Genomic DNA, 22,892 nt, shown 5'->3' with positions numbered 1-22,892 from the left:
CCCTTTCTCACTGTTATGAATGTCAACTTTAATTGGAAACATGTTTATTTTTGAGTTTTTGGCAACAAACACTCCAGATGGGTGTAGGACAGGGATCTGCAACTTTTACACTCCAAAGAGCCAATTATGGCTTCATAAAGGTAAACAAGGCTCACTTACAGCTGCAAATGTAATATGAGATATTTTAAATATCAAATAAAAACTATTATTAAAGAACCAACATTTTAAAATAAAGAAAAATGTTGAAAGTTTTGTTAATAGTTTCTTCTGTAGCAGATCCCTGATGTGGAGTGAAGCGAATGACAATTACAGTTATAAAGTACGGTGGAGGATCTGTAATGCACTGGGCCTCTTTTTCATTCAAATTCTGTGAGAACGCTGTAGAGTTCATGGCATTGGCATCACAAACTGCTTTAAGCAGCATCATTATTGAGTCCTTACTACAAAACACACAACAGAAGTGATTGACCTGAAACACATTCAATATTCTTCCAAGACCAGAATCTGTTACAAACCCTGAGAGGTGATCTGAAGAGAGGACCGTAGAATATTAAAGCATAGAGGTCAAACTCCACACCCTGACGACCACCATCCTGTTCACCAATCAGGTTCTACCAAGGTCTGCTTGTGACCCAGCCTTTGGATCAAAACGATGCAGGACATTAGAAGTTGAGGACTGGAGTTAGGCACATGATGTAAAGAGAGAGCATAAAAAAGAATCCAAAAACATTTTACGATACGACTAAGTGCTTTTTGTATTGCATTAATATTTTTTTGTATGGTATTAACAGCAAAGTTATGAAAATGGATCGTCTCGTACTTTTGTCTCACTGAAAGAAATTTAAGTTGGATTCTTCCATTTATTTTTTCAGTGTCATCCTATACTGCTGTAATGAAAGATTGATTTATTTTTTAAGGTGATTTGTTAATCGATGTGCCAAAAACGAGGCCTGTGCTGTACATCAACATCCATGCACAGTCATGAGTCTGGGTATTCCACATCCAAAGCCAGCCTGCGTTTAGTTACACTTATCACGTTCTTTATCCAGCTGTAGTAAACAGAAACCCGGGTGTACACGCCGTACTTCCCTTCTTTTGCACATTCCTCCCCCCAACTCACAATCCCCGTCAGGAACCAAGTGTCTCGGTAGCTTTTTGCGTGAGGACCTCCGCTGTCGCCCTGGCAGGCATCCTTGGCCACGTCGTAGAATCCGGCGCAGAACATGACAGGAGTGATCCTTTCGTTGCTGCTTTTCTTACACTCCGTCTGATCTACTAGGGGAACCTCGACCTTCTGCAGAATGTTGGACGTGAACCCCATGAAGCGAGTGCGGCCCCAGCCGCTCACCGTAGCCGGGGAGGGCTGCTTCACCAAGTCCTCGATGAAAGCCATGGGCCCGATGCAGATCGGTCGGACTGCTGCTGAGAAGCTGATGGGCTCTTTGAGGTAGAGCAAGGCAATGTCATGGTTGTATATGTTTAAGGTTGCGTTGTAGCGTGGATGGGGGTGTTCCTCCAACAACTCGTAGTCTTTCTCTCGGCCCTCTGTGATTTCAGTGTTATGTTCCCCTGTTGGCAGAGATTTGATATGAATTAAGCTCCATACAAATTAACCACCATTTGTGCTCTTATCATATGAAGCACAATTGACAGGAATAAATAGAAGAAGAAATTTATTTGTTCTGCCCAGTTTCTGCCCACCTGGAAAAAAAGCCACTAAATAAATTATTTTGTTGCAAAGACTCTCACACCAGAAAATCCAATTTAAAATTGAATAAATGTATTTATCAGGGAAGAAAAGGAAATGGAAACGGCTGTGTGGTTGCAGATATTTAGCTTTAAGCAACAGCTCAGTGTGTCGTCTGTGATTCTTACCCACTCTGACCGAGAAGGAGCCGGCCGCCTCCCTCAGACAATGAGCAGCAGTGATGACCCAGCGCTCTGAGAGGATGGAGCCCCCACAGAATAACCGACCACTGGGTTTCGCTATCAGTCCGACCTGGCAAAATAAAACTGATGAACGGACTGGGGGGCAGAAACAGAATGCTGTGCAGGATGCCACAAGGTTCCTGGTATCTGTGCGTCTGAACAGTACCTGCCAGGGAATCTCTCCTGGAGTGACTGACCTCCCACCAACTATACGTTTGAAAGGTGTTTGTGACTCCGAAGAGGTGTTTTCAGAGTGATTGGATTCCCCTGAAAGCACACCACTAAGAGACTGATTCTGACCAAAGTCATCATAGTCATACGAATCCAGATCTGGCTCTGTGGTGCTGGCTGCTGCTGCTGCTGCTGCTGTGGGCGTCATGTTGGTAGGAGACGTGGCGTTCAGGTGGTCTGGAAGCCCGGGGTTGTAGAAAGACCTTACGACTGGCTTCGCAATGGTTAGTCCAGTTTTCCCACAGGGGAATTCAACTGGTAAAGAAGGAAAAGATGTTTTAATAAGAAGAAATTCTACTTTTTCTTGATATTTAGCTGTTTAAATCCAAACCTGTTGCTTCACAGCTGACCCCATCCGACATCAACTCGTATCCTGTTGCGCAGAAGCATTTTGCCCCAAAGGTTCCTATCGTGCCACAGAAGTGCTTGCAGTCTCCATTGTTTACGTCGCATCTTTTTTGTAAGACTGTGTAGACAAGAAAAAAACAGGCGTGTAGGCGTGTCAAAGCTTCTGCTTTGACACGCCTACAGAGGCCTGACGCTAAATCCTTTAAAATTGTCTGAGAAGTATAGCATTTATGTTTTGTAAACTCCCAACAATCAATACTTTGTAAAATAACTTTAGGAGTTTCAAAGATAGCTTTGTTTTTCATCAGATTTTATAATGAAGTTATCTTTCATTTAGCAACACCGACCAGCTTGATCCTGCCACCAACATGGTTCATCATGGACTAATGTGTTCAGGGTGATATGCACTACTTATAAAATGTGGCATGTATTGTATTATTTAGGCCATATTGGGTCTCATCTGCGTTTATTACACGCCTTGTGACGAACCACACTTTGTATGTCTGTCGTCATTAAAAAGTATTATTTTGCTACCTTTCATGCTGCGAAAGAAACAAAACATTTTCAGTTTGACTGCAGCTCACAGAACGTTCAGTCGTTGCTTTCAGAACATTGAGAAAGACAAATAATCCAATACTGTCACCTGAAACCAGGCTGATGCTCAATCTGAGGCACTGATTCAATTTAGAAACAATTTAGAAACAAGAGAAATAGTTTTTTTCATTTTTTGACACTGATGCCATGCTGTAAACAAATTTGGGTTGTATGCCAGAGAAAATCTAATTTTCTTAGGTAAAAAAAACAAACAAACAAAACAAAACAAACTTGAGTCCAGCTAAAGAAAAATGCACTGACCGATCTCACAGTTGGTGCCAGTGAAGCCAGACACACATGTGCAGCTGTAGTAGCCCAGATGGTCTTTGCATGACCCCTGGTTCAGACATGGGCTCGACGCGCACTGATTGCCATCTGAAGAAAGTCAAACACAGGATTTTAACTCTTTGTCATCCATGTTGTCCTGAAATAAGCACTTCCTTCTGCCTAAAATATCAGACTGAAAAGATCCCTTACCTGCATATCTTGACCAAAATGCCATCTAAAACACAGAGTAAGTCATGACCATGGTCACAAACTATGAGAATTTGTTCCAAATACAATGTTACTCACAGTCTTTTCATCGTTCTCAAATATCTCCCTGGCTTCTTCCAGGTTACATTTCTCTTCCACACATTCTCTTTCCAGGTTTCCCTGCAGGATCTCCTCGAACATCCCAGTGTTCTCACGTTTGTGTCTCCTGAGGAAGCTGTCGGCTGTCTTCTCAGAGAGGAGCACAGTGTTTGGAGCTAGATATAAAACACAACACACAGACTGAGTCTTCTTATCACCACTTAAAAAAAAAATTATAAAAAGCTATTTAATACCTGCGGAGCCAAGTTGAAAGTCCAAAAGCAGCAAAGACAGAAAAGCTCGTGCCATCCTAACTTTTAACGTAAATCCAACACAAACCCTTTGGGCCATAGCTCCAAAGTACAACTCTGTGTTTGCACACTTGCCCTCACGATTTGATGGCTGCTTGTTCAGAGAAAAAGAAAAACAATCTGCCTGACTGAGTCAACATCCATGTGAACGGAAAATGGCAGTTTTCACCACTTTGTATCAAGTGTGTTTGCTGACAAATAATGACAATGAAACAATGTGGAGCTACAAGTCAGTCAGGGCAGGGAGAGTGATTACTGTTACAGAAACTGAAAAGGTTGCAGGGATCTTGTGAAACTCTGTCAGGATTTCTCTTTGCTTATGGAAGCAGATTAACCCTTTGTTTCCTTCATTTTTTCTTTAAGGTTTATCCTGAACTGCTGGACCACAAAGTAAAATGCCTTAATGTCGAATAGTTTAGAGAAAAAAAATCTGCATTAATAATGAAAAATAAAGAATAAATATAGCACTGTTTTACAAATTGCTCTACGTATTTGTCACTGATTTATGATTTGGATGGGGTGTGACATGTCTGAAAGAAGCCAACCCACTTCGCATTTTCTTCATGTTCACAAGTTTTAAGAAACTAAAATAATGCACATGAAAAAGTTTGTTGGCAATAATAATAAAGTGTTTTTATTATTATTTGCGTTAGTTTTCGTACAGAGTATATACCGTGGTGACATATTTGACTAGTGGTGACCATTATGGAAGAAAAAAAACAGTTTTGTATTAAATGAATATAACTTCATTGAGGTCCAGGCATGAACTGAGTAGGACTTTATTTTAAAAAATATTTTTTTCCAATGTTGTTGTTTTTTTTCATTGAATGTTTATATTCTCACAAGGAAATGTGAATGAAATGTCAATGCTGCCATCTTTTAAAAAACCTAAAATTGAAACATCTTTAGTGCGTAAAGCCAAGCCAGGGAGGAATTTAAAAAATGTACTTTGAAGGGTTTACCACAAGGTGGCGCCTCATCACTTGTTAGATGAGGTTCACTGCAGAAACATCAAGTCTCACTTCTTTTTGGATAACTGAGCTAAATCAGTGAAGTTCAGGATATACCGTTGTCTTTTATGCTTTCAGTTTATGGTTCACATAATTTAACTAAATTCAACCAAACTGAAGCGCAGACAATTTCATCAGGTCTGTAACTTGCTCTCATCGTTCATATGGAGCAAACATGTGAAAGTGGAGAGGAACCTTTTTGTTTTAATAGAAGGAAAACTCAGCAGAACCTGGTTCAGGATGAGTGACCATCAGATGGCCACAAGATGACCTGACAGAAAAACCTCCACAGAAATATCAGTTCAATGGTGAACAGTGCGAGTCCAAAAAGTTAATGACGACGGTAGTTCTTACAGCTGTGTAAAATGCATGAATGGAAATTGACAGACCAAAAAAGTCGACATCTGTTTATTGTGCGGATATTTTTATTAAAATACATTGTAAATTAAAATAGTTTTTAATGTAAATGTGAAAACTTTGTTAAAAATGTAATTTGATTGTTTGTTGGGACAAATTCAACTCCACCAGGTCAAATCCTTGCTCTCCAGCTGGTTGTAAACGTCTTTCTTTCACAACAACTGGACACATTCAGACCACTGCACGTCTGAGTTTAAAATCTTTCTGTTCACCTTCAGAGCTTTAAATGGATCTGCCCCTATATATACCTCAGACCTATTGACCTGGCATTACATACCCATCCCTGCTGCTGTTATTCCAAGGTCCTTTTTTGAAGGGAGCTGGGATATTTCCTGTCAGTACCCAACACGTTTTATAGAACCGATGTACCTGAGATCAAAAGTGTTTATCCCCCACTATTCTTAATTTATTTGTCCATTTTAGAGAACAGCATGTAAGGCATTAACAATAAGATATGTTATATTATTTAAAACAATCATCACAAACTGAGCATCATGTGAACTTACCCCAGACTGTCTAATGTTTTTTTCTTTCTACCTGTTGACCTCACAGCCTCTACCGATCATTCAATATGGTCAGTCAATACTCGACACAATGATGCATTCAGGGACCTTGGATGCTGATTCAGCATGCCAGCTAAAGATTTAGCTGTGGTATCATTTTCTAGTCTAGTGTATAAGATGAAACCCATCACTGACTGTGGAATCCCCCCACAGGGAGTCCAAAGACCTCTCAAGTGTCAACAACTATCGACTGCGGGCGTTTTTATTTCCCTCAATCGTTTAGAGGCTAAATAATTCATGCTTGAGTAATTAACACTGTCTTCTTGATGCTAGACCTTCTCAATCTCCACACAAGACAAGCATCATGGTTCAGTAGTAGTAAATATGTTTGTTTATAACATGATTTCCAAACTTTCAGAGCTTTAAATAAACAGACTTTCGCCGCAGCTGATGCCTCCTGTTCAGCCTCAGTCAAAACAAACCCTGCGCTGCTTTCCCTGAGTCATATTTCTAAATGTAAATCTGTTGCTGAGCCTCATGGAGAGCACGTGGGCTTCATAATGTCATACTTTCCGTGCAGTCTAAGCCCAGTTTAACAGCAGAGAGGACAACGACCTCTAGATGACTGGGCTTTCAGTCTTCAGTGAGCAGAAAAAAAGACATTTTTTCTCAGTAATTTGATGATAAATTATGAAACGTGTATGCTGACTTGACTTTTTTTTATTTTAGATAGAGTGGATGTATGAATGGAGAAGATAATATGAAGCAATCTGTAGATATTTATTGATTAAAGAAGATCTCCCAGACATGTCTGTCTTCCCTTGTTCTTTAGCAGTCGGGGAGTCTGCGTCGACTCCAATTAGATTAGTCACTGCGGTGGAGGTCCGTGTCAGGGCCTCGCAGAGAGTGAAATCTCTGATGCTCGCTCTCGTCTATTGATTGTTTCTGAGTTGCATCTCTTGGGATGTGGGGGAGTTCAGGCTGCCCAGGTTTACTTTTCTCTGTTTTATTTGTTTTGGGGTTTTTTTGCACCAGGAACCTGTTATCGTCTCCAAACGGGTCATGCTTTGTTCTGGTAAAACCGTTTTCTGTTGAGTATTTTTGTGGATGTGACTCAGGAGAATCGGATAAACTGCACCACAGTTGGAAACATTGAGTTGGTGCTTTGCAAATGTATCATACACCTCAAACGTTTGCACACACTTATTCATGTTCTAATTTATTTAAACTTTTTTTTCCACAGAACAGCTGCATTGTTAGTAATTTTTGCTTGTAAAGAATTAAGAAAGTAATTTATTTAGCTTCTCCCACTTCGGAGTATAACTTTGTGTTGGCCCATCACTTAAAATAACACTTAAATAAATTGGAGTTTGGGGTTTCAACATGTTGAAATGTAAAAATGTGATCATTTATTGACAGTCTTAATTTCTTTGCCTAAAGTGCAGTTAAGTTTTGACACCAGTGACTGAAGATTTAGTTGCCTAATGGAAAATATATCACAGTTTGGAGAAATATCTATAGAAATTCTATTATTCTAGATTATTACAAGACCATCTACAAAATCTCACTTGGTGGTAAAATAAAAACAAACGCTTTAAATTACTTTATATCAAAAGTCATGCTAACATTGCTGTCAGAAAAAAGGCTCGTTTTAAAAAGGGAATAAAATATTGCAGCTTAAAGTGGCTGCACATACGTTATCACCTTCCCTCAGGCTATTTTGTCTAATTAACTAAATGCTCTGGTGCAAAAGATGGATTCCTGTTAATTACTTGCATTGTCACGCTGTGATGAACAGTTGCTTTTCGAAGGCAGCAGTCCCAGGGTGAACAAATGTCACACCTTCAGCTCCAAACCTTTACAATCAACCCATTAACAAATCACACCTGATTTAATATAAGTAGAAAATAGTTTTGGTTTTTAATTAACATTTTTTTTTTACTATTTACTCAGTACAAAAGCAATACAATAACCTACACTGCACCCCATTTTATGGCTGCATGGTTAAAATTAGACCAGGAGAAACCCGAAAATCTCCTTCTCCCCGAGCGGCGTTTGGCATCAGTAGGTAGGAAACGGTTCCTTTTAAGAGGAAGCACCCTCTGGCAGGGCCAGGCTCAGCATGAGCGGCCATCTGCCTCGTCCGGTTAAGGTGAACTCAGAGCACAGAAAGAAACGATGAGCAGAGAAAAAAGGCATCCAGCAAAAAAAGCTGACTGTTATGGCCACAAATCTGAAGCATGATGCAGCCAAATTCAAGCTGTTTTAGACATGAAGCACTTTTTAAGTTGCTTTCCGAAGAATGTATTGTCCGAATTGAATTTATTCCTTTAAGCTTAGAAAGTTGTTTTTATGTTTTAGTCTTTTAGTTTGTGATCCTTTGCTATCTTGCTGCATGATTTTAACAATCGTCCTGGAGACTCATCCAGTAAAACAGCTGAAACACTGAGTGTCTTTAAATCTGGAGTAAAACTCCATCTGCTTAGAGTTGCTTCTGAACCATCATAAATTAAACACTAACCAACATTTTGATGTGTAACGACAGCACGTGGTAAAATGTCATGTTTCAATTGTTAACTCTGTTCTATGACTTTGTACTTTTGTGTTTTTATGATGTAAAGCTCTTTGAGCTGCCTGAGTGTGTCATGAACTGTGGTTTGATGTTAGTGAGGATGATGCGGAAGACTCAGGTTATGGTGAAAATGATGGTTTAATAATGACAACGAAGAAAACAGAAGTCCAAACAAAAAGTACAAAATCCAGGCAGCACAGGTGAGCAAAAAGGCAAGGCACCCAGATACCGGTAGCAACTGGAACCAAAACACGAGGAACCAAAGGCAGGGAGACGAGACACGACTGCAGCGACACGATAAGGATCCAACAGGAACCAGGCGACACAGGTGGGATTAAATACACAGGGAGGTAATCAGGGGAAACAATGCTGGAAACAGTCAAGGGGAAGCTGTAACAACACAGAGACTCTAATCTAGAAACATACACGAAAACATCTAGTTACTGAAATGTGCTAAACAAATAAACTTGATTGACTGATTGATCCTGTCAAAAGATGACATAGCATGAACAGGAAGTGCTGGCTGCAGATCTTAATTCAATATTTCTAATTGTAAGATTGTTGTTTCTAGATAGTCCTTTCCAGCGCTAATATTGGATATTGTTCTGCAAAACTTGATTATACATTTTTTTTATGATTACGAAACTCATTTTGAGAGTGAAATCTTTCTGAGCTTCTTGAGAGCTGTGTTGCTTTTCTCCTGTTTCCATTTTTTTCATTCTTTAAAAATGTGACATTTTGCGCAGTCTGACTCTGGATCTACATTTTCTTGCTGACTGTTATGGACCTTCACTAAAACTTATTTGTCTGCTACCCAGATACCTTGGGACCTGAACATGTAAAGACAGATAAAGACAGTTACAAAGTCAGCCTTTCAATCACCTGAAGAATGTCCTAATGTCCCAGCAAGATCTTGAGAAACTCATCCATGCGTTTATCTTTAGTCAAACTGATTACTGCAACAGCTGCAGATTATTGCTGCTCTTGTTCTCATTAATACTTGACCTGTTGTCATTGTATCAACTCTCCAGACCTCTCAGGTCTTCTGGTTCTGGTCTATTCTGCATTTCCAGAATCAGAACCAGACATGGAGAAGCAACATTCAGTTCTTATGCTACTCAAATCTGGAACAAACTTCCTGAAAACTGCAAAACAGATGAAACACCGAGCTCCTCTCCAGTCAAGTTTAGAACTCTGTTTGCTTAGAGTTGAGGAGGAGGAGGAGGAGGAGGAGGAGGAGGAGGAGGAGGAGGAGGAGGAGGAGGAGGAGGAGGAGGAGGCGCTCTGAGATCCTTAACAGAGAACCAGGCCTGGAGAACCGGGGCTGGAGAACCAGGCCTGGAGCTCCAGCCAGCCCTGACCTGAAGGCCTGGTTCTCTCTGCCTGCCTTGGAGCTAGTTGCCTTTGATCAGTATATTTGATGTATAGTTGATGATGATTATGCTTGATGATTTCGATGATGGCATTTGACAAAGTGTTTCATAATTAGTCATGATATTAAAAACAATTGTTTTATGTTTTTATCAAGGAAAGCACGGTGACATGGCTTGTTGCTGAAACGTGTTTTGCAGATAAACTTGACTTGACTTGACTTGGGTTTAGGGTTACAGAAAGGCTTTGGCAGCCAGGTTTTTAGCATTAGCGTCACTGTCATGTTGTTCCAGATAAAGATTTACTTCTTCGTCTGGTTGATTTCCTCCTGCACCTGAGGCTAAACCACATTGTTTTCAGCTTCTGAAGCTTTATAATTTTTTATTAGCAATGAAATTATTGCCATTGACATTTTGTGCAGAGGGCTGGGTAGAGTTCTGTTCTCCAGCTGTCATCCAGCTTATCCCGCTGCAGCTGCTGAGTCAGAGTTTATATTGCTGAGAATATCGAGATATGTTAAATTACTCTGGTAGAGTCTACTTTTAAAAGTACAGAAATGGAAGAGTTTGACAGATATAAAAAAGATATTTTAAAACCAGCAGGTGATTCTCAAAGAGCTCATAGTGAAAAACCAGTGGAAGACTAATGCATCTCTTGGCTTCTGTATCTTTACCCCACACATTTCTTATGATTCGCGCTTAAATATTTATTGCTGATAGGTAGGAAAGCAGCTGAAGTCCAAAGAAAAGCTTTGAAAAGTATCCAGAAACCCCAAATAACTATTAAACAAACCATTCTAACACTTCTGAATTATTGTTTAATTTAATTTAATTTTAGCTGTATTTTTCTTTCTCAAAATCCTGTTTGTTTTTCGAGCTAAATCGGGCTTTATGTGTTCCTTCTACTGTTTTTCTTCTATTGTCTTACATATTCTCATGAATGATCAAATATTGCTACTTAAAATCTATGATTGTAACATAATGTTTAAATTAGCATTTTTCTGTTTTAAAGAAACGTAGGTGGGGAAAAAGTATTCAAAGTTTAAAATAAAAATTGACCAGAAGCAAAGTTGAGAGCATTTTGTGACTCTTCAAGCTGGGATGACAATAGAGAGACATTAAAGATTACGTTTCCATCTTTAAAATGTGCATTTAATGAGTTAGAATTAAGAAAATTAATGAATATCTGTGGTGTTCACAAAGGTCATTTGAAAAATTTGAGAAATGCAGACATATTCAACATTTTTTGTTTGCAGTTCAGAGTCTGAACATGTAGAGAAATGTAGTATTTGTTTGCATGTCCGTCCTCTTTGTAGGGTCCTTCCAAAATTAATATTTTAAACCAAGTCTGTCTGGTCTCCCAATAAAGACATTTTAGAAAACTTAAACCTTTCACTTTTTACTGAAGCTGAATGTCGAACTGAACATTTTGGCAGAGAGGAGTACTAAAAATTCAATTATTTTATCATTTTATACTCAAAAACTAAAAGTGGAGATGCGCTATCAAGCCTTTCTCACAATACTCCTCTTTTAAGGTTGTGCAGTAATATCCACAGGGAGCTCTATGGAGGATGAGAGAGTCCCTCAAGGCAAACGCCTACTTCACCCTCCTCTTGATGAATCATTGACATTAATGTGATATTTCAGATAGCTTGCTACATGAATTAATGATTTATTTCTGACTTTAAAGCTGCATATTCTATGTCCTGTCGCACAAATGCCCTTTTGCGTAAAAGAAAGTACTTTTTATTGTCCTGAAGAAAGTTTTATTGCTTTGTGAAAGTATTCATACCACTCTTCTTTATTATTGAAGAATGACAGAAAGCTGCTGCTGAAAGAAAGCAAATAGGAAGTGAAGAGGAAACACAAAAAAAGTACTCTGGTCAGCTAGAACAAATAAAAACCATTTGGTTTACATGCAAACCACCATATATGGCAATAAACTAACTCTGCACATCACTTGAGCACTGAGTTGGAAGCATCATGCTGTGGAGTTGCTTTGCTTCTGCAAGAACAGGGACAGATGTCAAAGTTAAAGACAAAATGGAGTCAGCTAAATGCAGGAAAAACCCGTTGATGTGTTTTGGTGAAAACGTCATTCAGTGGATGTGGTTTGTTGCTGTAAAAGCAAATAATGCAGACTCATGGGGCTGAACACAATGCACACAAACTACACTTTTATTTGACTATTTTTGTTTCTACTTTAAATTTACGCATCGTGACATCAGGTGATACAATGACCTGAACATATGTGAAGCTTTTACTTGTTGCATTTATTTAGGGGTATAAGAGTTAAAATGGACTTAATACAGATGCATACCAATATTTTCAGATTTTTATTGGCAAAATAATGTAAATCAAATCCATGTATCTCCATACATTTCACTAAATTATAGCTTTGTGTTGGTCTATCACATGATATGTTAACAAAATGTGTTGACGTCTGTGGTTTTATAGTTAAAGTGGCAAAATGTAAAAAATAAATAAATAAATCCGAATTACACTATTAAAAATATAAACAAGGGCACAATGCAACCTTTTAGTGGACTGTAATCTATAAAACAAAGAGCTGCCTGTTTGCTGCAGTGGAGATGAAAATGGTCCATTCAGGAAAGCAGAGCTGCATCAAACTTTAACGTGGAACTGCAGAAAAAAGAAAAAACTAAAGCAAACATTGAATTGTTAATGTATGTCACCATGAGAAAAGCCTACTGAGTTTTGCTTAAAAAACTTTTTTAAAAATTTAAATCACACATTTGTCTCATGAAGTGAATATTTTTTGCAAAACAAACTTGTGATATTATTTTTGTTTAACTCAAAGTTTTGCTTGTGATTCTCACATGACGTCGTGGGCAGGGCCCAAAATCACAACAAAATATTTCTGATGTGTGAAAATAAAAGTTTATGTTTGGCAAATAACTTTTTAAGTTACAAGACAAAAATGTGTTATTTAATTTAAAAAGGTTTTTTAAACAAAACTATTTGTTTTTTAAAAAAGAAATCATTACAATTCCAAAAGTTTTGATTACAATTTTATTTTACTTGACTGAGGTTAGTTTTTTTTTCCATTTAATAATTGGGAAACAAATTTAACTTCATACTCTGCGAACCAGACCCTCAACTTAAAATCTGGGTTGAGTTTTTTTCCCTTCATTAATGTCACTTTTATTACATTCATTATATCTATCATGGTATTTCAGGGTGAATTATTTTTAATTCTAAATGAATATCCTTGTTGGACTTTTATTTAAGAGTTATTCTCCTTCAAGATACATTTACGTAACGCCAGAATAAATGCAATGTACATTATGCAGCAAAGGAAATTAGAAGATCAGACATATATCCTTTATGGAGATGATCGGTTTTGGACGGGCGATGTGCCCCTATCGCATAAGCAATACTAAAGAATGACCGCTATCATTAACGATACAGGGAAGAAGCTTTTTTGTTAACTTGCTTTGCTAGTAAAGTCGTTAGCTAGCAGCTAGCTAATAGCACAACAACAACAGCCTAATGTCTGTATGATAAAAATAGCGAATCGATAGATAAGAACAGTTTCTCCTCACCTGGCTGTCTCCTCCCCTCAGTAGTTCTTCAGAGAAAGGCAGACGCAGAGGCCTGTCAGTGTCTGTTGTATTTCATTACCTCTCTGCTTAAACCGCGACTCCGAGCTGAAGCAGAAACGATACTTTCAACGTTTTCCGTCATCTGACAATTAGCAAGTCTACTCCACTTTATTCACCAAAAACGTTTTTTTTTTAATTCACCAAAAACTGTTCTGTAATCTGGAACGTTCGCTACGTTGAGCTCCATTAGCCGCCTTATCTCACTGCGCGAGAGGCAACTGCGTCATGCGTCACGGGCAAAAGGTCAAAGGTAACAAGGTGACCGGAGGGCTTATTATGTTGTACAAAAAAAATAAGAATAATTTTAGTACATGTTATGTGTCAGAAGAGGGCTTAGAAACTAATAATACAAAAAAAATAAATAAAAATTGACCAAAAGGGCAATTGGGGGCAAGGAGCATCAAGGGCAGGTGCTCAAGCACCCTCAGCCCCCCCCTCTGCACGTGCCTGTTGTCAGAGAAAGGATGGTGTGCCAGTGAGCCGTCAGTATTCGCTTCCTAATTTTAGGATGTTAGAAAACAAGGCGGCAGAAGCTGACTGTATCTAACGCAAGCGAACAACGCTGATGTTTCCTCATAGTGTTCTGATGGTACATTTACACTGTGAGTTCATGAAAAATGAAAGCTCAGATCCACTCCTGGTGCTGTGATGCAGCCAGGCTGACAACTGCTGGCGGCTTTGTGATGTTCAGCCACCGTTAATGAAAAGTGGAGCTCCAACCGCTCCTGGTCACAATGTGCCCTCAAAGCTGTGTTGTTTTCTAGACTGATGTCAGAAACACAAATTTACACACACACGCACACACACACACACACGCGCACACGCACGCACACACACACACACACACACACGCGCACACACCTACACGCACACACACACACACACACACACACACACACACACGCACACGCGCACACACACACACACACACACAAAACCATATTGAACTGGACAAATTGGGTAGAAATGGGTGAGTCGTCACATTAATAAACACGCTTCAGGTAGTAATTATTCACTGCCATGTGGGATTGTGGTGGCTTGATGTGGGTCAGAGGCTGCAGATGTGGCTCATGTGGTGTTCTGACATGACGGCTGTAAAAACAGGATCTTGGGAGCTGCTGTGTCACTTTTCTGACACATGGGACAGAAATGTGACGGCATTAGTTACATTTTGACTCTGACCAGCAATAATTTTTAATTTGCTGACTCTTTCATAGTTTTTGAAGTGAATTTCAGACTTTCGAAATGTTGAGATAGTAAAACATTGTTTTCTATAATATTGATAAAGTCAATGTCTGTATATTAAAAAACACAGACATGTATGCCATCTTTACTGTATTTTTCTTTTCAAGTTTGAATTTGGTTGTGTTGCACATTATTACCCAATATTGTTGATTTCTGATAATTAAGTGTGCATCACATGCAGTATTTTAACCCAGTCCATGCTTATGACATTTGCATATTCGTGAATGCCAACTTTAAGTGTTGTTTTCAAATTTCATATCTTGAGTCTTGAGTCTTTAATACAATTGATGATGATTGTAAAATCTCTTTCTTCAGTCACCTCCTGAATCAGGGCTGTTCAGAGACCACTAAAGGGGCAGGTGCTCAACAAAAAAAGGGCACATCTAACCACATTCTGGGACAGAATATTAACAAAGCATCTCAGCTTTCAGAGTTTAATAAACAATACATTACAGAATTGTGAGATATACAATCAAAACTAAGAAAAATATCTGTATAGAGCATACAGCTATGCATATGTAAGATATTTTATTAGTAATTTCTTTCTGCAGGTCTAATTTGTTATAGGAAAGTATTGCAATATTCAAACCCGCAATTTAGCAAAATATGTAAATCAGAGCTGGACCACCAGACATATTTTGTCTTTACAGAATTACACTATTAAAAATATAAACAAGGGCACAATGCAACCTTTTAGTGGACTGTAATCTATAAAAAGAGCTGCCTGTTTGCTGCAGTGGAGATGAAGACGGTCCATTCAGGAAAGCTGAGCTGCATCAAACTTTAATGTCTAACTGCAGAAAAAAAACAAAAGCAAAAATGTAATTGTTAATGCATGTCACCATGAGAAAACCCTACTGAGTTTTGCTTAAAAAACCTGTTTTAACATTAAAATCACACATTTTTGTCTCATGAAGTGAAAAAAATTATTTGCAAAACAAACTTTTTTGCGCTTGTCAGAAATCTTTTCTTGCTATTCTAAGTTTTTGTTTGTGACTCAAAGTTTTGCTTGTGATTCTAACAACAAAATATTTCTGATGTGTGCAAAAAAGAAGTTTATGTTTGGCAAATAACTTTTTAAGTTCACGAGACAAAAAAAGTTATTTAATTAAAAAAAAAGTTTTTAAAAATATTTTGTTTTTAAAAAAGAAATCATTACAATTCCAAAAGTTTTGATTACAATTTTATTTTACTTGACTGAGGTTAATTTTGTTTTTATTGAATAATTGGGAAAAAAAAAACAACTTCATACTCCGCATAGCAGACCCTAAACTTACTTAAAGTCTGGATTGAGTTTTTTTCCCTTCATTAATGACACTCTTTTATTGCATTCATTATATCTATCATGGTAATTCAGGATGAGTTATTTTTAATTCTAAATAAATATCCTTGTTGGACTTTTATTTAAGTGCTATTTTCCTTCAATATACATTTACCCAACACTGGAATAAATGAAATGTACATTATGTATTAAAGGAAATTGGAAGATCTGATATATATCCATTATGGAGATGATCGGTTTTGGACGGGTGATGTGCCCTTATTGCATAAGCAATACTAAAGAATGACTATCTTTAACGATACAGGGCAGAAGCTTTTTTGTTATCTAGCTTTGCTAGCAAAGTCGTTAGCTAGCAGCTAGCTAATAGCACAACAACAGCCTAATGTCTGTATGATAAAAATAGTGAATCGATAGATAAGAACAGTTTCTCCTCACCTGGCTGTCTCCTCCCCTCAGTGGTTCTTCAGAGAAAGGCAGACGCAGAGGCCTGTCAGTGTCTGTTGTATTTCATTACCTCTCTGCTTAAACCGCGACTCCGAGCTGAAGCAGAAACGATACTTTCAACGTTTTCCGTCATCTGACAATTAGCAAGTCTACTCCACTTTATTCACCAAAAACATTTTTTTATTCACCAAAAACTGTTCTGTAATCTGGAACGTTCGCTACGTTGAGCTCCAGTTAGCCGCCTTATCTCACTGCGCGAGAGGCAACTGCGTCATTTGTCACATGCAAAAGGTCAAAGGAAACAAGGTGACCGGAGGGCTTATTATGTTGTACAAAAATAAATAATAAATAAATAAATAAATAAAAAATAATTTTAGTACATGTTATTATGTGTCAGAAGAGGGCTTAGAAAATAATACCAAAAAAAAATACACATTTACCAAAAGCGCACTTGGAGGCAAGGAACAAAAGGGGCAGGTGCTCAAGCACCGCCCCCCCCCCTGTCCTCCTGCACGTTCCTGTCCTGAATGTTCTCAGCTTCTTTTCTTTAATTCTCAAATATCACCTTTGGTAGCAAACTGTGTGCTGTATTTGAACGTGAGGCGATTGATTATGGAAAATTTTAATTTCTGCCTCCCAGCAGATACTAATTCCCCAAGCAGCCCTTGACCTCACTGATTAAAGCTGGAAACTGCTGTCATTAGCCACACTCCTGCAGGAGAAGCAGACTGATTACCTCATCAGCGACACCCTGAGTGTGAATAAAGCAGGCGCTTTTAGTTTAATTTGATAGCTAACTGATAACAGCGATATCCAAGTCATCAAAATCCAACCACCAACAGCTTGCTCCTGAGAAAGGACTTTAAGTTTATCCACATTACTCATTTTGGCTTCTCTACGCACTGGTTTTGATTTTAAGTCAAGCTTCAAAGGGTTTTACACCATTAAAAACATAATACTGTGTTCTCATTCGATCAAAGAAGGTGATAAGAAAGCAACTTCATAAACCAGCTTCAGGTTCTTCTGGTGGGTTTTATTCTTTAACATCTTTGTTTTCTGACGTCCCTCTCATGTATCTATAATCTTACTGGTTTCATACAGAATTGGCAACACATCTGCACTTCATTAGACCAAACCACGAGAAAACAGGTCACACCAAACTACAAAATCTAAACGAAGAAACAGGAATCAGAATATTAATCTAGTTTACAACCTCATCTACATAACTAGATGGTCTGCAAAATTAAACATTTAGTGTGGGGAAACTCAAAAGGTTACACTAAAGAAACCAAATAGAACAATAAAAAAGATAACCCTCCATTTGGCTGCACCCAGTGATGCAATCAGTGACATCATGCACCCCTTTAAACAGGAAATGCTGCACAGGCCCCTCCCATAGCTGCTCTGGCTGCAGCATCTAAAGGGTCAAACAATGGTAAGTATAAAAGAAACAAACAAATAATTACCACAAATGTACACTGCTCAAAAAAAATAAAGGGAACACTTAAACAAAACAATATAACTCCAAGTAAATCAAACTTCTGTGAAATCAAACTGTCCACTTAGGAAGCAACACTGATTGACCTGACGAGGGTCCATCAGTGTTGCTTCCTAAGTGGACAGTTTGATTTCACAGAAGTTTGATTTACTTGGAGTTATATTGTGTTGTTTAAGTGTTCCCTTTATTTTTTGAGCAGTATATTTTGTAACAAGAGAAACATCCATATTAGCCTCATGTTCTAGTATTGTTAGCTTTAATTAAACATATGAATGAATGTAAACTTCAACATAATGCAACCATAAACAAGTGAGTGAAGCAAAGTTACAACATCAGTGTTTAAATTAAGGATGTGGAAAGATTAAATAAATCATAAATATATCTATGAGACAAGTGATAAACTTTATCCCAACTTTATCCCATATAGATTAACCAATTATATAACAAGCAATAAACATTTCAATTTGTCAAATCACCAAGTAAATACATCAGATATATTGATAAAAGACAGCTCTAGGCCTTTTAGCCTTGATTTAAATGAATCCAGTTACTGAAGAATTTTTCTGTTTTTCAATTTTCTTGAAGTTTGTTCCCCAACAGCAGCAAATTAAATTGTTTCCTTACTGTTTCTTCAACCTCATCAAATGTGTGAACACTTCATGCAACTTAAAGTTGATTTTAACATACGTCTTGCCATTCAACATAGCTGAATTTGTTACTTTGGCAGATTCCAGCTCTTTAAATATTTCAGAGGGAATGCCAACACTTGTGTACCTCAAATCATAATCCTGCAGCTGTCTGACACAAAAAACACATTGTGCTCAGAAATGCCCAGTTATTCTCATTTTTCTATCTTTATGTCAGACCTGCAGTATGACAGCATCTCCTCTGTTTCAGTAGAAGCTGGTTCATCCATTGGTTTTGTGGTTTTCTTTCAGTAGTTGCATCCTCTTTCACAAATGTCTATACGTTTCTGTTTGGTTCAGAGCGCTGTGTTTGATAAAAGACACTGGAATTAAGGATTTTAAAATCTCCACTGAATGCCTTGAAACGTTTAAACTTTCTTGAAAACATCCCTTCCCCACTGAGAAAAATAGATAATTCACTCATCCACTCATTGTTCAGTTGATTAGAAATGTATTTTGCTTATAAAATGTTGTGCAGTGCTTTTCCTTGTTGTTATTTCTGACACTGAAGATGAAGATAATTTGAGTTATTTCCACTGACTTTGAAAGACTAGACAATTTCAGACCTAGAAATGAAAGTTGGTAATTGTTTTCTTGAGAAATTATGTTTTGATTTTGGAGTTGATCTCATAATTTAGAAGAGCCACACATATGACTACACAGACACCTCTATGTAAGACCTTGTCAGTTTAATTTTAGTTAGACAAACTTAAAACCTTTATTTTAAGTTTGTATAACATACACACAGCTCTAAATTATTTTAAAACTTAATCAGACATTTAAGACATTTTCTAACATTGCTAATCATTTTGAAGGGCATTGTCTGTTGCATAAAAATTGTAATTTTGCAAGCACACAGACTTGTCTTTGTGCGTGTGTGTGGAATAACGTGAGCTGAAAGCGTTGTCATTGTTATCTGGCTGAAATATCGCAATCAGCAGCTCAAAACAAGTGATTCAGAGTTATTTTGTGACATGGGTGGACACTGGCTGGGTGTGACAGAGTGTGAGTCAGGAGGTTGCTACTGCCGAATCTAACATGCCTCTGGGCTTTGCTTTAAACAGACTGAGGACGGACGCAGCTCTGCTGGAAAGGTCAAAACAGGTCACAGGCCATGGACACAGTGGGAACACAATCCAGTGACATTTCCACTCTCTCTAACCCTCACATTTTATGCAGTAGCTTGTGCAAGTGTCCATATTGTGAGACAGATCTCTGCAATACTACAGTGTTTATGTTACTGTGAAAATAAATTTTTTTGTTTGTTTTATAACTCAGGTCGAGTCAAATGCAACTTAAACTCTGAAATTATTATTTTTTTAAATTCAGCATAGGTCACTCTTTTAATCCAGAGACCAAAGAAAGTATCTCTGTGTAAAATCTGCACTGACCATTTGAGGCAAAGGCACTTTACCTCACAACACATCAGACAAACTTAGACAAATGGAAGAAGATCTGAGCATGTCAAGAAAGTTCAAAGAGGTTCAAGTTTCTTCTAAAAATAACAGATTTTGCAACCTTCCAACTACAGGTCTGTTTCCTCGTACACCACAGAGTAGCACAGACCTGCTCAACCTGGAGATGTCACATCACCTCTGCAAATATCCAGCTGCGATCGGACTGGACTTCTGGATCAAAGCTGAAAAACTTTGCTGTGAGTTGTGTTCTGACGTCAACATGGAAGCTCTAATGACAAGTCGGTGTGAACTTTCCATGTGGTGACATTACTGTATGAAACTGGAGACTTTAACAGGAAGGTTCAGCTGCAGCTTCCAGGCTTCTCCGCAGTGTCAAGGTAAGGACTTTATAAAATCCATACCCTTCAAAATCAAATGTTACTGGGAGTAAAACAATTTAATCACAATTTAATCACAATTTAATCAAATTTAGTCACACAAATCAAACAATTATTACTGTATGGTAGGAAATAGTCAAATAGCTGCTGCAAACTTTTTGTAAAACTTATGTTAGATTTAGTTTGTCTCCTGCAGATCAACATGCTTTGGTCAGTTTTAGTGTATTTTGTTTGCTTCTTTGCTATTTAGCTGTAAAACAAAAAACAAAACCCTAATTGAGCTTCCACAACCTTGTATCCAATGATGTCACAGAAAGAAAAATTAATTCGTTTTTTTGAGTCTATCCATTTGTAATAAGCTTTCTTTTATTTATTTTTTATGTTTCTAATCCCACTTCTCCTTCACCTTGTCTCCCTGCAGTGTTTACCATTTTCATCTTGACTTGTGTGCCTCTTGTGATTTCTTTACCAGTTTGCTTTTTAAAATCATTGCATTTTGTGAAAATTTCACAGTGGGGATTTAGACCTTATGAGCCTGCTGTGTCAGTGTAAATTTGTCTTTGAAAATAAGGAAACATTAAGAGTAAGTACAGGTGGAAGTGAATGTGAATAAACTGATACACATATTTACAGATTTACACCCTCTATGAGGAGTATAAGCCATAAAAGATGCTGGCTATTAATAGTGATGCATCCAAGCATATTAATGGAAAGTTGGGAGAAACGACATGGATTAACCACACTCTTGAGAGGAAAAAGCTGGGTGAGATTTGTAAAGCCTGGAGTCAGCTAGCGGTTCAAGACCCTCAGCAAGACGTGTCCCGGACGTGGATCTCATTCCTTGTGTGTGACACTCGCAAACCAGAGACGATCTCGGAAGCCATCTGCTGGTTTTGTTTGTATTTTATTAAGTGTGTGATCTGAGCAGCTGTCTACCAGGAAACTTTTGATCGCCTCATCCTTCCATTCATGGAGACACAGATTTCATTTCCCAGCATAACTTGGCACCGGCCTACATTACCAAAACCATCATTACCAAGTTTAATGACTCGGTTATCGCTGTGCTTTGCTGACCGGAAAATTTGCTTGGCCTAAATCCCACAGAGCGTGTATGGAGTATAGTCAAGAGGAAGACGACGGACACCAGGGCAAACAATGCAAATAAGCCGAAGGCTGATATTAAAGTGAAATGAACTTCTGAACTCCCAATTAGCTTTAGGCCACAACACATTGGTGCAATAAATCACAAAAACGAAGCCCTGAGGGCATATATTGTATGGCACTTAGATAATATATTAGAAGGCTGATATTTCTGTATTGCGGTAATTTTTGTAAATTCTTTTTAATTAAAAGCTTCAGCGGTGCATGTAATGAATCTATATAAGACATGAGCTTGTTGAGCTTAAATTACACAAAGTGAAACCTTTTTGCTTTAGTTTACTGAGCTGCACCTACTTGGGCCCGATTTCCAAACTTTAGGCACCTGTCAGGTCACACAGGTGTCACCAGGTGTCCCAGTGTGAACTGGTAACAATAAAACACCGTTCTTAAATTATTTACCTTCTGTTTTTGCGTTATACAAGTCAGAGCCACTGCTTCGCATTGTAAGTTATGCCTTTAATAAAGCCAGTGTTTGGAGAATGCGCAGCCTGGATGTGAATGGGAAAACGCAATGCTCCGCCACTGAGGCGACTGAATGAGAGCAACAGCAAGATGGTGCGCGCCATGCAGCAGCAGCAGCAGCTCAACCCCCTGCTGTAATTCTTCACCGCATCGACAGCACGGCTCACACACACACACACACACACACACACCGCTTTTATGGATGGGACAGCTCGTTTACATACCAGCAGTGATATTGAGGTCCAAAACCCAATGTCCGCTGCGTGAATCGGCGCTGAAACGGGCGGAGCGCTCTCACTTTGTGCGTCCTGTTGATTGTGCCTGCTGAGCGTTCAGAAGAGCAGGGCAGAGACAAAAAAAGAGGCAGACGCCAAAAACAAAAAGCTGGTGGCAGGAGCTGCGCTGGATGGCATTCCTCTCTGGGTTTGTTAGGTGGTGTGCTTCACTGTTTTGACTTCAGAACCTCTTGGGGGGAGAAAGGCTGCGCTCCATTTCGCAGCTTTTTTTTCTTCTTTTTTTTATCTGCCCTGGTCCTTTGTCACAGTAGAGTAGGTCGTGATTTTTTTTTGTCTTTTTTGGTACATAACAGGATTCGTGGTGGGAGCGCTTCCTTTCATCAATGTGCATTGATGTAGCAGAAAACGTGGAGGAGATAAGGTAGGCACGGAGATGCTCACAGTTCTGGTTCCGGATGTTTAATGGAACTGTGCTGCTCCTTTTGTCTTGTGACATGTGAGTGTGTGCAGAGGGCAGCAAGAGTTGGATGTTTTCATTGATGCCTAATTGAACTGAATTGGGTTGCATCCCCCCACTGTCCTTTGTTAGGCTTCATGAT

At 38.5% G+C, this 22,892-nt stretch overlaps 2 protein-coding genes across 10 annotated transcripts in view; one reads left to right on the top strand and one right to left on the bottom strand.

The window, feature by feature from the left end:
• Positions 1–13: 13 nt before the first annotated feature.
• f9a (coagulation factor IXa) lies at positions 14–22,370 on the bottom strand. Of its 3 annotated transcripts, none has more exons than XM_081611781.1 (8): positions 22,282–22,370; positions 3,676–3,851; positions 3,580–3,604; positions 3,364–3,477; positions 2,492–2,626; positions 2,096–2,415; positions 1,876–1,999; positions 14–1,569 (listed from the first exon to the last, which is right to left on the bottom strand). In XM_081611781.1, the coding sequence occupies exons 2-8, from the start codon at positions 3,775–3,777 to the stop codon at positions 980–982; spliced, it is 1,410 nt and encodes a 469-aa protein (XP_081467907.1). In that variant the 5' UTR covers positions 3,778–3,851; positions 22,282–22,370; the 3' UTR covers positions 14–979. The 3 variants fall into 3 exon arrangements, with proteins under 3 accessions (XP_081467907.1, XP_008418960.1, XP_017162584.1); XM_008420738.3 differs by lacking the exon at positions 22,282–22,370 and adding an exon at positions 3,930–6,931; XM_017307095.2 differs by lacking the exon at positions 22,282–22,370 and adding an exon at positions 3,930–6,931 and having other exon boundaries at positions 1,876–2,415.
• The window catches only part of fgf13a (fibroblast growth factor 13a), a 105,578-nt gene continuing 102,864 nt past the window's right edge, over positions 20,179–22,892 (top strand). The window contains exons 1-3 of one of the 7 annotated variants that reach the window (XM_081611784.1): positions 20,196–20,293; positions 20,383–20,434; positions 22,647–22,714. The gene's annotated coding sequence lies outside the window, so the exon portion shown is untranslated. Of the gene's footprint in view, positions 20,435–22,113; positions 22,715–22,892 lie in introns of those variants that run through there. The other 6 variants (XM_017307098.2, XM_081611785.1, XM_017307097.2 and 3 more) reach the window with 6 other exon arrangements.

Source organism: Poecilia reticulata, chromosome 10 (genome assembly GCF_904066995.2).
Source record: "Poecilia reticulata chromosome 10, P_reticulata-male-v2, whole genome shotgun sequence".
NCBI classification, from domain to species: domain Eukaryota; kingdom Metazoa; phylum Chordata; class Actinopteri; order Cyprinodontiformes; family Poeciliidae; genus Poecilia; species Poecilia reticulata.
The sequence above is the reverse complement of the archived record's forward strand: the minus strand, read 5'-3'. Positions and strand labels throughout refer to the sequence as shown.